This window comes from Gavialis gangeticus, unplaced genomic scaffold (assembly GCF_001723915.1).
Source record: "Gavialis gangeticus isolate Ggan-Ray unplaced genomic scaffold, GavGan_comp1, whole genome shotgun sequence".
NCBI lineage: Eukaryota > Metazoa > Chordata > Crocodylia > Gavialidae > Gavialis > Gavialis gangeticus.
This window is the reverse complement of record NW_017729032.1, coordinates 177,220,555-177,235,344: the sequence shown is the minus strand read 5'-3', so window position 1 is coordinate 177,235,344 and position 14,790 is coordinate 177,220,555. Positions and strand designations below refer to the sequence as shown.

At 39.6% G+C, this 14,790-nt stretch overlaps 1 protein-coding gene across 2 annotated transcripts in view; it reads left to right on the top strand.

The window, feature by feature from the left end:
• Nucleotides 1-14,032, top strand: part of FANCB (Fanconi anemia complementation group B) — a 33,343-nt gene extending 19,311 nt beyond the window's left edge. For both annotated transcript variants that reach the window (XM_019524681.1, XM_019524682.1), the window contains exons 5-9: nt 5,020-5,148; nt 5,704-5,870; nt 8,779-9,215; nt 11,198-11,435; nt 13,492-14,032. In XM_019524681.1, coding sequence (XP_019380226.1) covers nt 5,020-5,148; nt 5,704-5,870; nt 8,779-9,215; nt 11,198-11,435; nt 13,492-13,912 — 1,392 coding nt within the window. In that variant the 3' untranslated portion in view covers nt 13,913-14,032. The remainder of the gene's footprint in view (nt 1-5,019; nt 5,149-5,703; nt 5,871-8,778; nt 9,216-11,197; nt 11,436-13,491) is intronic.
• Nucleotides 14,033-14,790: the final 758 nt, after the last annotated feature.

The following is a 14,790-nucleotide window of genomic DNA, read 5'->3' as shown; positions in this document are numbered from 1 at the left end:
TCCAGCCAATTAGCGACCTATCTGACTGTGTAAGCATCGATACCACAATCACCTAATTTTTTAATGAGAATGGGGTGAGAGACAGTGTCGAAGGCCTTCCTAAAGTCCAGAAAGACTACGTTTACCGTGACACCTGTGTCCAAGGATTTTGTGACCTGGTCATAGAAGGCCACCAGGTTGGTCTGACAGGACCTGCCTCTAATGAACCCATGTTGGTTGCCCCTAAGCATACACTCCCCTGCTTGCCCCTCGCAGATGTGCACCTGGATAATTTTCTCAAAGAGCTTCCTTAGGACTGAGGTAAGACTAACAGGCCTATAATTTCCAGGGTCCTCCTTCCTCCCTTTTTTCAAAATGGAGACCACATTGACCCTTTTCCAGTCCTGCGGCACCTCGCCAGAGCACCACAAGTGCTCATAAAGCCGTGCCAGGGGTCCCGCAATGACTTTTGCTAATTCCCTCAGCACTCTGGGTTGGAGATTGTCAGGACCTGCTGATTTGAACACGTCCAGTCCAACCATAAGTTCCCTGTCTAGGTCCTGTCTGACCCTAGGCCTGGCTGCGCCTCCCCTGGGACCATCGGGGATCCCGGTGGGGGGGATGACCTGGTCCCCCCTCAGAAAAATGGAGGCAAAGAAATTGTTAAATAGGTTAGCTTTGTCATCTGGTGAGACCACCAGATTTCCAAGCGTGTCCTGCAGAGGCCCCATGTTACCCAGAACCTTCTTTTTATCCCCTGTGTATTTAAAAAAGGATTTCTTGTTATCCTTGATCCGGGTTGCTAGTCCTAGTTCCATCTCCACCTTGGTCTTCCTAACAGCCCCCCTACAATCCCAAGCAACGGAGGTATAGTCTTCCCTGATGATGGCCTTCCTCTGGGTATATGCCTCCTTCTTAGCTTTGAGATGTTCCTGGATGCTTTTGGTGAGCCATGGGGGCTTTTGAGCACTCTTGCCTCCTTTAATCCATGTTGGGAATGTCACCCTTTGGGCTTGGTGGATCATCTCCTTCAGGAATGACCACTCTTCTTGGACTCCCAACTCTCCACCCCTCCGGTACCTCAGTGCCTCCCTGACTAGTCTCCTTAGCTCAATGAAATCCGCCCTCCTGAAGTCCAGGGCTGCTGTCTTGCTGCAGGCCTTTGCCACCCCGCACAAAGGCCATTTCACTGTTTTGTCAGTTTCTTTCCTCTGTTGAGCTGCATTGTCTCTTGACTTCACTAATTCTTGTTCTTTGTTGCTATCAAACTCTTAACTGCTGCCCTTTGAATTACTTAGCCTCTGAGCAGTGTCCATTTTTCTTTGATTTCATTTGTTCTTGCCTCCCTCTCTTTCAGATAGTGCCTCTAGTCTGTTCTTTTCAGTTCAAGTTAAAATTTTGTGCAATACCTTTTGTCCCCAGTTTTTGTATTGTTTGATTATCATTTTTTCTTCTTTCTCTTTGAAGTTGATGTTAGCTTATTTTCAATTTAGCAATGCAAAAATTGCTGCTGCTAAATCTGTTGCTTGATGTGTCCTTATAGCTGTCAAAGATAAAGGTAACATGAATCTCCAACTGATACAGGTATGACTAATTTGATATTTTTATTTTGCAATTTGGCAAGCTCCCATCTTTGTTCCTTCACCCAGACATACCGAGGATCACACAGACATACTGAGGATACTTTCAGGAACTAGAGCAGATACCAAACGTGATTCAGTGAGTCTCTTGTCAGCCCATGCTTTCCCCTTAGTCTTTCCATTTCCTGCTTGTCACTCTGATTTGGCATTAAATCTGCCCATCAGAAAGAACAAGTCATATATTGGAGTTCTTCAGTTGCATCTCAGACAGAGTGTATAGGTGGAACTCATATTTCTCCTCTCCACTACTTTCCTCTGTTGGAGTACAGCAGTACACAACAGACATCTTTTAAGAAGCTCTTTTAGAATCTGGCTTTTCTGATGCAATTAGTTTCCAAACTAATGAGTGAATTTGTATGTGGTGATGAATATTTTTGAGATGAGATGCTTCATCTTTTGCATGGACTGATTTTTATCCACACCTGTAAATCTGTTCTCCCTAATGCAGGAGTGGGCAAAATGCGGCCCAGGGGCCAGATGCAGCCTGCCAGGCCATTCTATTCAACCCGCAGGGCCCCTAAAAAAAATTGAGAAAATATTAATATTAGTGTGTCCTGGGCTACCTGTCATGCAGCCCTCGATGGCTTGCCAAAGCTCAGTAAGCGGCCCTCTGCCCAAAATAATTGCTCGCCCCTGCCCTAATGGGATTTTAGTTGTATAGTTATCCATCTCCCTCATGTGGGATCTTTTATTATTTGAAATATTCTTAACACATTCCAGTTACCAACTTTGTGCTATTTTCTTGTAGCCAGATTTTTCAAGTTCCTGATTTCTAGATACCAGCTCTCACTTCATGTAGCATGAGAGTTTAGCATTGTTCTGGCAGGGAGCCATTTTTTTTATTTTTTTTTTCCAGAAAGGTTATGTTTGTTTAACCAGAAACAAAACTGAGCTACCACTCTGGTTTTGTATGTCTTATGAGGTTAGGTAGGATTAGTCTTCCTCACTTTATCTGGACTTGAGTGGCAGCTGCACTGAGCTTGGTATCAAGTCTTTACTGATGTTATCTTCAGGAATGACAGTGCATGGACATAGCACATTAGTGTTGTGTGTGTGTGTGTGTGTGTGTGTGTGTGTATGGTGTGTATGTATATAATGTTATATTTTTACATATCTTTGGAAACTGTTTTTTTCAGAGGTTGTAGATTTATATATTTCCTGTCTACTTCTGAGAGAGTAGTGCTAATTACACTCATACCAGTGTACTATGCTTATGAATGCAGCATAAAAGTCTAATTAGATTCTATACCCCAAATTCTCTGGAATGGATGATGGGCTTTTGAGACTTCAGATGTTCAAATTGCTGCTGAAATGCAATGATGTGGCTGAGACAATTTTATTACAATTTCCAAAATCCATTGTGTCCCGTTATTCCATGGCTGTAAATGCTTCCATATCCTAGTACAATTACTGTGAAATTCTTTCTTTACTCCAGCCTGTGGTTTAAAAGCATGTGTAAACTACTGGCTATGTATGAGCAAACAGTCTATATTTTATAATGTGTGTTGTTAAAATTGAATCGCTGGAGATTGTAGACTTGCTGTTCTGGATGAGCTCCTTGCATTCCTCCCACCAGTTCTCTGCGGGCATATCTACGTGAGATGTTGACTGCATAGTTGCCTAATTAGCTCTGCAGTCAACATCTCAGTCGGCGCGTCTACACATGCCCCTGTGGCTCCGTTGTTACTCCATCATCATTTAGTACTTCCAAAAAGAAGTACTAACTGATGGCACAGTAACAGCCTATACTGGGCACAGGTTTGTTTGTTTTTTAGCTGCTACGTCACCATAGCAATGCACTATAGTGAGGCAGCATGTCGCTATGGCGACATACCTGCAGTGTCATGATTTTTGCCTGTGGACAGTACATCCGTGTAGCAGGTTGGTATGGTGAAATAGAATCACACGTAGATGCCTCCAGCACAGGGGTGGACAAAATGCGGGCCGGATGTGGCCCGCCAGGCCATTCTATCCAGCCTGCAGGGCCCCTAAAATATTTACAAAATTAATATTTATCCTCTCCTGGCTGCCTGTCATGCAGCTCTTGATAGCTTGCCAAAACTCAGTGGCCCTATGCCCAAAATAATTGTCTGCCCTTGCTCCAGCATCTACACATGCAGGGCTCCTAGGATGGAGTAAACCAGTTAACTCCACCACAGATTAGTACTTGTGAAAACAAGTACTATCTTGCAGCAGAGTTCTTTACTCTGTGGCAGTGCACGTATAGATGCTGACAGAGCTGGCTAGAGCATGCGGGTTGCTTCCGCATGGGGGCTGCCTGCCGGCTAGCCCTGCACTTGAGCACTCTTGTGCCCCAGCCAGACCCTTCACAACACATTGAGCTGGGTTGGAGCTGCCTTGGGCTAGCAGGCTGAACCCCCAACCCAGCTCAACATGCTGTGGTCCCAGGAACACATGTAAATGCTCCACCCAGTAGCAATAAATTCTAGCACAATATGTGCTGGAATTCATTGTATCACATTAATATGCATGTGTAGATGTGCCCTGTGTCAATTTCCCATCCCTTTGTCTTTGAGAGGATCTCTGTCTGATGTTGTTGAACTGAAAATGTTAGTGGTTGCCACCAGTTGGTTCTTTGACTGTAAACCATTACAGCTGGTTGAGGCTTCTGCATCTGTTTACCAGGTATCAAGGATTCCATCATTTTGCCCATCTTGTCCTTAACTTCTACTTAAAAACAAAAGTTCTACCCGACTGAAGTCTGGAACATCTTTTGACATTTTTAAAAAATAATTAAATGTTCTGTTCAAAAGTTACTGGCTTTCTGTATAACACAGTAAGAAAAATACCATCAAAATAAGTATAACAGAGAGAATGGTTCATTTAGCTGGTAAACAATGCCAACATAAAAATTCCAAAGTGTGTATGTGTGTGTGCGCGAGTATACATATGCATATATACACATTCTAGGGCTGTGCGAAATTTCGGTAGCTGTTTTATTTCATTTCGAATTTGGATGTTTCAGCGGTTGAAAACCAAATCTGAAACGAAACACAGGACTCCTGAACAGCTTCAAAATGAAACGGGTGATCCAAAATGTTTTGGAAATTTTCCTAAATGATTTGGATGTTTCCGAAAGGATTTGAATGTTTCAGAGCTGTTTTGGAGGCAGGCTTCCAGGGAAAGAGGGAGGAGGAGGAGTGGGGAGAAGAACTGCTCTGATATTGACATCTGTAGCTGGTGGCCAGTGTTAAGGATCTGTCCCCAAGATCCCTTCCAATCCCTGATTAGATTTCTGCCATTCAGGCAGATAGTTTCAGCTAACTTGCAGAAAAATGCCACCTTTTGTTGCATCTCCATTAGGTGTTTTAAACAGCTATGGTGGCAGCCAGTTTATGATGCAATTGAGTGTTAAGAAATGTCTTTTTATACCCTACAGGCTGGTTATACTTCTGTTCAAAAACTACAGCAGCATCTAGTGCTCAAAGAGAAGGTCCTTTTTGAATCTTGCAGAGCATTAATCAATCTTGTTCAAGAGAGAGAGCATGTTTTACCAACTGCAGAAGAGGTAAGATGTAGGTGTTATGACAGCTTAATCCATTTTACAAAATACATTTTAATATTTTTTTCAGAGCTGGAGAGGAGTTACAGTGGGGAAAACAAAAATATTGAATGTTGCATATCTAAAGTATCTCTGGTTTTAGCTAGTCTTGAGGATAATCCTATTAGGAAATGGCTAACAAATGAATAGTTTTAGGTGCAAAACATGTCAAGTGATCAAGAGGGAATAATGCCAAAACAAAGTTAATGACAGCCTTGTTCAAGCTAATTGGATTGTATAGCAGTTCAGGGTTGTGATAATTTTGCAGTGGAAGGATGAATTTTGAATTTGGGTTAATGCATATGAGTTCATGACAAAAAACAATTGTATAAATACATTTCAAATATACTGTAGAGATTAACTAGGTAGATTTCACACTTCACTTATCTTAATTCTCTCCTTAGGTGATTTATGCATTTTGGGATAAATTAGAGAAAAACATTTTAAGTTCTGCAGTGACTATAATACTTGCACTTCATTTATCTTAACATGTATTTTCTTTTTTTTTCTTTTTTTTATAAGGAAGGTCTTGTTTCTCTCTGGGATGATACAGAAAATCCTTTTTCTTCTCTTAATAAAGAGACAGCATTGGGATCTGAGGATCCAGAACAAATCATAGAGAACGTGTGGCAACGTGTGGTGGATGATAGCTTGGTAATTGGAGTACAAATAACAGAATCGCTTAACTTGTAAGTAAATAGGTGTACCTAATACCTTAAATTCCATAAGGCTGTTCATAATAATTCTTTTGGATTGTGCCCTGCAGTTGCAAAAGTGACTGCAAAGGAAAAATTAGATTGCTATCTTTTGGCTTTTATGTTTAAAAAAACCCCAAAAAACTATTTATCGGCATAACATTAACATAAAGAAATGTGAAAAAACAGGTAGAGCTAGAAGCATGAACACACTATTCTATCTATTCTATTCTATAGTCTGGATGAATCAGCGCTGAAGGTTTTTTTTCTAACTTGTGTTTCGTGAATTAGGCCACTTCTTTATTAGGAATGTTTTGCCAGTGGGAAGCAAAGCCAGCATGTACAAAGATTTTGCTGGTAGATCTTCTTTCTCCTCTCTCCATGACTAGAATAAGCTGTAGTGACAAATCAACAGTTTTGGCAGTACTCGGAAGCTAGTTCAGGCATTTGTTAGCACAACTACATTTGACCAAAACTATACCTCTTAATATCCTTAAATGACATAACTTTGTTGGTGGTAGCTTATAGAATGGACGTGACTTCGTATAAAATCTACATGTTGCTTTCTTAACATTAGTTTCTTACTATTCTTGGCAAGCAGGGGCTATTGACAGGTAAGAAAATGATTCAAATTATAGAAGGGGAACAGGGAGAGGAAGGACAGTTACTATGTTTGAGTTGTATCATTCATAGTTAAACTGCATCAGCTTAACTCCACTCACCACAGGATAAGATGGAAGTACAAAATAGTTACTGTGCAGCAGCAGACGTACTTGTAAGTCCCTGTTTATATCATATTCTTGTCATCTGAGAAAAGTAAAATAGAAGACATTACTGATCCCTTGAATATCATTTGGTTCCAATAAGTGCATGAGACGCTTATGGGTTTTGAACTGAATTATGTGAGGCATAAATTAGATTTATTTACAGCATGTTAAAGACAAAATTATATAGATAATTTTTACATGTTGTCCATGATGTGTGTACATCGCTTGTTGGTAATGAAACATGTTAAACTACTGTTACGTTTTGCCCTAGAAAAGTATAATTATCAAGTATTTCATTTGCAAACTACAAAAGACACGGAACTCTCCTGTTTTGAACTACCTTCCTGCAAGCAAGGTAGTTCAAGTTAGATAAATTAAGCTTAAAAAATTCCAGTTCCACTGAAAATCAAGCTAGTGATTGTGAGTGAACCGACCTGCTGTTCTGCCTAAGCCATAGGTCTAGTTTCTCAACTACCAGATTCCCAGAATTTTTATGAAACCTTATGTCATCATCATGGCAGCCTCTATGGAGCCACTGGAGGAAGAGATTTTAAGACCAGTAACTTTAAAAATACTTTGCTCTTGTGCATAGCACTTTTCATTGGTGGATCTGAAACTTTTGCCAAGGAAATCAACAGTACTGTTCTTAGAAATGGTGAAGCAGCTAAAAACAGTTATGTGACTGTCAGGGTTATGTGGCTTATCAATAACCGTTCTGGGAACAGAACCAACTCTTCAAAATGCGTGTGTGATGTTTGCTTCACTTAGCCCTCAAAATACTCTTTTCCAAATTTAATAGCACTTCATTGATTATTTTTCCCTTTTTACTAATAAAGCAAAATTGCAGTGTTGTGTTATGTCATGTTGTAAGCTGATGTTGCTTCACTGCAAAGAATATTGCAAAGAATTTATAAGACTTCCAAGGGCCTTTCATTCTTTGAATGGCATTAGTTGAATGATTAAATCAGGGATTGGCAATATTTGTGGCTAGAGGGCTAAAAACATCCCTCCCCTGACTCATGCCTTGACTTGGCATGCCAGGGGCAGACTGTGGAAAACTGTGAGGGGCTTAATCCTTGCTGGTGGTGGCTGCACCCAGGCCTCCAGGCAGAGGGTGGAGGAGGGGCCAGGGTTGTAGTTCCCCGGCACCTTCCCTGCCTTGTGCCCTGAGGTGCACATGTAGTCGCTGCCACCACAGAGCCTGGCCAGGGCTCCAGAACCTGGTGCAGCTGTTTGTAGCCTCCTGGCTGCAGCCAGCTACAGAGCCCAGGCTGCTTGCAGCAGGACTTGCAGCCTCCTAGCTATTTGCTGCCAGCAGCCTGGGCTCTGTGGCTGGCTGCAACTGCCCAGAGCCCAGACTGACCATGGCACACCAAGAAAAATGGCCTTGCATGCCATGGTTTGGCATGTGTGCCAGGGGTTGCCAACCCCGGGACTAAATCAAATGTTCTTAAAAGCTGTTGAAACAAAACCCAATCTGAGACCACTATGCAAAGTAAGAAGAGTTCAGAAGTTTCACATAGCTATTTTCATTTCCTTTAAATGATAACACAGAATCTTAATTTGAAATCCATGTGTTAGTTAAACAGAACTGAACAAGACTTCTAAAATTAAAGATGGAATACAGCTATGTCTTTCACTTTTAATACTTAAAGAAAGAAGGAAAGTTGCTGTTCTAACTTTTAAAATATTTCTAATATATTATAAGAAAATAAAATAGCATATACATAAGAAGGGTTAAACTATTTAGTTTGGCCATGGTAGATATTTTTCAATAGAAGTGAAGATTTAGGCACTCAAATTCTATTGACTTTTGAGTAGGAGTTGAACATCTGATTTCCATTGGTTTTGAAAATATAGGCTGGGATTTTTATTGAGAGCAACTAAAACATATTATTGAAATACCTTCAAAAAGTTGATTGTATACCTTTGTACTGTCGCATTTAAAAAGTCTCTTTTATTGTATACATTGATAATTTTTGCTGTTCATATGAGAAGGTCTGATAAAACTTAATTTTGAATCTGCAAGACATAAAAGCTCTAAATGTTAGTCCCTGTATTGGCAATGTAAAAAAGCTTGGCTAATGATAAAATATAAGTTTTGAAATCCAATAATCTTGCATGTGTTTCCATAGGTCACTGAATGATGTCAGTTTATCCCTAGTCATGGATCAAGGCTCCACTTCAGTTTCTCCCATTAGATGTCAGAATAAAATTGTTAAACTAAACAAGGCTTTCTCAACAATGTCCATCTCTTCATGCCAGACTGAACCACCAACAAAAAAGTTAAAACTGGACTTCCATAGCAAGAATTATGTGAAAAAAGAATACCATGAAAGATCTTGTAAAGTTCTGGCAGATGGAGTAAAAACATTCATTGCTGTTACCCAACTTTCACCACTACTTGCATTTCGTAATGTGTGTTGTACAGTGCTCCTGCACGCAAAGAGGAGAGAACCTCAAGATGGCATCTTACAGGGAAACAAGAAAATTACTCTGTGTGGAAAAATGTCATTAAATCTGGGAGATATTTCAAGTGGAAAATATTCAATAAATGTGTTGAATGACAATAGTAAGTGTACAAGCAAAAAAATCCATGCAATCTTTTATTTATTTATTTATTTGTTTATTTTGTTATGAAAGCACTGGTTAGAGTTCCGAACTTTTTTTTCCTTCAGACCATGGTAAAATCGTCCTTGCCTTTGTCATAGGATTCTGTATTCAGTTTCTATCACTATTTCAAGAAGTAGATAACTGGAAGAGACTTTTCTTAGAGAAGAGTGACAAATGTATTAATGGCATAGAAATACTTCTAAGTGAGTAGAGATTGAAAAGATGGGTTATTCAATTTAGGGAATTAGGAGGTGTTCATATAAAAATATGTTTTTAAAGATGGTGTTGGGAAAGTACCCTGTGAGCTTCATTGTAATTGATTTGTCAAAAAACAAGAGAAGCACTCTTAACAGTCCTTCAGGACAAATAAATTATAAGGCAACACTTAATTTTGTGCCTGCTGTAAAAAATGAGGCACAAAAACAACTTGGACTGCTCCTTTTTTCCTGTTAAAATTATGGGGGTGCACTGATAAAGATTTTCTTAGCCAATACACATGGCCAGCTGTTAACCAGCCATTTTGTCTGATACCGATCCAATAGCTGATTTACAGGAATGCAGTCCAGTGGCATCTGGCCAGTAAGTCCTTGTAGGGGGGAAGGGCCATGGGGGAGGGAAGAGGTGTGGGGGTGCAGATGGAGGCCCCTGGATTTGTGTGTGGGGTAAAGGTGAGCTGGTTGGTGTGGGCTCAGAACCAGAAGCTGCACTGGCCTCTTCTTGGCAGGGGCTCCACTTAGGGTGGGCAGCAGCTCTGGGAGGGGGGGCTACCGCCACCCCAAAATTCCCTGTAGTTCCCCCTTCCAGCACCACTGCTGCCCACGTCAAGCACAGACCCCCACTGGGAAAAGGCTGGCACAGCCCCTGGCCCTGATCCTGCAGCAGGCAGCTCACCACCCTGCGCACATGCATCCTCCAGGGCTTCACAGAATGACAGGGAGCTGTCCGTGGCTCCATCCCACTGCTGGGGTCGCATTCACCACCCTGGCTGGGTAGCACTTCCTCACTGGAGGCCTCTATCTGCCTGCCCCCCCGACACACCCTTTCTCCCCCACACAGACTTAACAGATGCTGCTCTCCAAGCTGCTGGGCTACATTCCTGGCCATGTGCATGCTGCAGCTGCACACATGTACACAGCATTTATTGATGACATTATCAGCTATACCAGCCAAAAAAAGCCTGTTGCCATTAATGTTAATTTTCCTTTTATTGGTGCCGAGCTGATATGCCACCAATATATTGGTGCACCTCTAATATAATTATACAAAACAGAATTTTACTGAGATAAATGGCTAACATTTTTTAGATTAACTTTGAGCAATAACATTGAAATCCCTGAAACTTTTGTTGAACTATTCAGCAGTAGATCAGACCATCAAGGGCATATCTACACTGTAAACTTGCCTTCACTTACAGATACTCTGACATGCCGTGCTGCTCCACTGAGGCCACTTCTTAAACTGAAAGCAATATAATTATGTTTGAAGTGCTACAGCCTCGTTAGCACTGATACTCACCAGGGACAATTAGCTCACTTCTAGTGTCACTGCAGATGCTTCACTGCTGCTTATTTGTCAGGCAGCATAGGTAAAGCACACAAAGTGTGTTTGATAGTGTTCCTGCTTGGCATAGTAAGCTTGAAGTGTAGACATATCCTTATTTATTTAAAAGAATAGGTCCCAGTTGGCTAGATTTAGATTCACATTACCTACACTGTTGCCTGCAAAAGCTCATGCCTCTCTCAATCAGTTAGTCTATGCCAAGGTATACTGAGGAATCATAGTTCCAGTTTCCTTCTGGTAATAGTGAAAAAAAAAAAAGTAAATTAAAATTAAGGTTGAAATCTAAACAGAAATGCCATTTTTGCTCAGAACTTAAATTATTTATGAAAATACCAAATGTTTGGTTCAAAACCCTTTTTGTTTTGTTTTTTTTTCTTTCAGGTACAATGGAAGATGTATTTGCTATTCTTGGGGTCTCTCTCAAATTCTCCTTTCACATAATCTCATCTGAATGTACACTGACTCTTGTGAACATGTGGCTACAGGATCAAATGAAATGTACACCAATCAAAGAATGTCCTGAAAATATGGTCTGTCATAAATTGGGAAGTCTGCATGGCACAGTCTTTAACTGGAATTTGAAAACTCCATTCAAAGGAAATTTAACATTGTTTTGCAGGTAATGGTTTGAAAAGATTAGGGAATACCCAGGCCTCCTTAACAAGCCTGAGGCAGAAGAATAACCTTTTCATTATTACTCTGTGGCATAGTAGTTATATGCATAGCAGTGACGACATCTAAGGCTATTTTTAAATGACAAAGCTATGCCTGTTAGAAAGTATGATTTGGATGGCCCTTTTTGATCATACATAGGTGCTCTGCATAATAAGTGAGCATAAAATCTAAGTATATACAGTACTAATACTAATGTCAGAAAATGTAAAGTTATATGAACATAAAATATTCTATATTCCACAGTTGTAAGAGTTCACTTGCTATCCTGAGTGTGTCTCAGGATCTGTGGCAATATTCCTTTGGAATTAGGAGTCGGAGTTTTCATTACTAACCTTATTGCTTCAGATGAAGGCTAGGATTTTACAGGCTTCCTTGTGGGCTGTATATTTTTTTTTTTTTAAACAAACAGCCTGTGTCAATTTGCAGTATGCAGATATCAGCTGATCACACTAATTGCATACTTTTCAGTTCATTGAGTTGTACATTTTAATAACTTCAGTTCTAACTGCAAGATTGTATTGATTTAGGAAAATCATACATTCCAGTAAACACAATATGGATATATTTAAATAAAAATAAGCTTTCATATGTCTTTATGGCTGTCATGAAAACCAAAAGACCTACAAACTGCAAATTAAACTATTTGTCACTTTTTCAGTTGGGTAACAGTACCTCAAATTTAATTTTTTCTCCGTGTCATATACATGCCCAATTAATTCCTGTTTTTCAAGATCTGATAAATGAGATATAAATATTTTTGAATAGTTTTGATTATATTTTCCTTTTTTCACATGCATCACATAGACTGAAATTAACTGTGTTTAGACTTGTTCACAATTGAGTAAGCTATAGAATTTCTGATACCAGACTAAGGAGTGTGTTGATGGTAATAAAACTCCTGTCTTATTATTTGGTTTAGCAGTACTCACAGTGTGCTCTGTAAGTATTTCTCAAACATGAAAGTTGGTACATTCCTCAACCTGAAGAGTTTACAGCCGAAAAGTCAGAATAATGAAAAGGTTACCCTTCATCTCTCGAGGGTAGAGCCTTCTCTTTAAAATATGTATCTGATGGATTTAAGTTGTATTAAACTTCAAACAATAGTTAACTTTTCCTTATTCACAATTAACTTTGTTCAAATAGTTGGTATTTCTTTAACACAAAACTGAAACCACAAGCTATGTTCAGCTAAGGTGACTAAAATTTCACTAACTCCTTGCACATGGTTACTTCTAATAAGGAATATCTTCATCTTTCATTGTTTTCAAATGGATGGATATTGGATTGCCTTTAAAAGAAATGGTAGGTCCTATATTGTGGTTAAAAAAACAGAAGACATGAATATTGCTTGTTTCATGAGTCAGAATTAGATTAGTGGGCTCTCAGGTTTGTCTAATCTGTAGTTTCAATAGTCTTCTCTCTTCTGAGGAGCAGAACCTAGCCCAGCAGAGCAAAAAATAGCATTTGACAGGTTCCTGCAGTTTCCTTTTTCCCAGAGATCAGCATCCATAGTACTTTTACATCCCACATGTCATAGAAGAAGCTGGGAGAGCAGCTTTTCTATTGCCTGTATAATTGTTTCTAATTTTATTTAAAACTCAGGAAAATGTTGCATACTTCAGCCAAGGATTAAGACTGGTTAAGTTTTAACATACCCAGCCATACATTGCAAACCCTTATACAAGGAAAGTACTGTAGGATTACAGTGCACATCTGCTGGTAGTGACAGTAGTTGCTTAAGAAATAGATGACATGATACTGTTAACTTAGGGTATTTTTTTTCACTTGAGTATCAGCTAATGGTGCTAAAGCCTGCTTGGTTTTAGTGTCTTTGCTGACATGCATTTACTCTACCTACAGTAGTTGGTTATAAAAGTAAACAGATCTGTAAATTATTTTCCCCATTCAGTTTAAGGTAACATTTTAATCATTCTTTTTGTAGAGATTTTTGAGAGAAATGAGGAAGATGTGTTTCACTGGTAATGCTTTTATTTTTACAGAAATAAAGCTGTCTTGTTCCAGTGTCTTCATAGTCTCGTTAACATTCTCCCACCAAACTGTAAAATAAAATATCAAAGGTTAGAAAGCAAGGACATCCTTGCTAACCAGTTTCTACTGGCTTTGGAAAAGGAAATGGTCACCCTGAGAGAGTCATTCTCTGCTGCAGAAAGTGAACTTGGAGACAACTTCATATCAAGGTATGAATCAGGAAAGATGATGAACAATGTCACAGTGGCTTCTCTATTGGATAATAAGCAAACAGTGCAGCAATTCAGAAAGGAGCTTCAGAGTGACCAGAAGCAAAGCACAATGGGTATGAACCAAAGAGTGAGTGGTAACCTTTACAGAGGAATTGCTTTGAAAATGGCTGAGGCTCAGCTGAATTCTGATATGATTGCATGGAAACTGAACAACTCGTAACTGTCTCCTTAACTTTATTTTGAATATTTTTATTAATGGTTATATCAAGCACTATTTATATTTTATTTTTCCATTTGTAATTTCATCTTAAAAGATGAAGAATAAAACTACTTTTTTCTACTTGTTTGTTACTACTGTTTGTCAAATATTGCTACACTATTTTGAAGGTGTCTAATTGTTTTGGAGACTGTAAGAGAGGGAGTTAAACAGCAAAGTTCCATTGAAGGTCTTGATATGGTTCAAGAAATTCCTAGAACCCTTAGCATTTTGTCCTGTAGAACCATCAGGGTTTTCAGCTGGCCATGTACTTTCAAAATAACATTCTCTGTTTGATTTCCCCCTCCCCCCACCTTTAAACCCCTTCACTGAGTTGGTGAGGAATTAGAAATCTTGTTCTTTTTCCTTGAAATAGTAAATCTAGTTTTACTTGTGTATACAAATGGCTCCAGAACACAATTTAAATGGAGTGGACAGCTCAGAAATGCATATAGGATGCATCAAGGCAGAGGCAGTAAATCTTAGTGACTCTAATAAATGCAAAAAAAATAGAGAGCCAGCTTATAGTCAAAATACAAAACAGATAATGGGACAATAAACCAAACTACAGAACAGTTCTCCGGACAGTGTTTTGCTTATATAATGGTGGGGGAAAGGAAATAGAAATATGATTGTCAACTGAGGCAAAATATGAATATGCACTATGTATTTAAGGTCATGTAAGTTGAACTCCCCTCTGGGCTCCAGGCCAGATCTGGGCTGCAGAGAGGAGTCCTAGCCCAAATTTGTGAGGCTAGCAGCACAGAGCCACATTTGCAGCAGCAGGTCCAGTAGCAGGTGGCATCACGGAGCTCTAGCCAAATGGTATCACAGAACCAGGA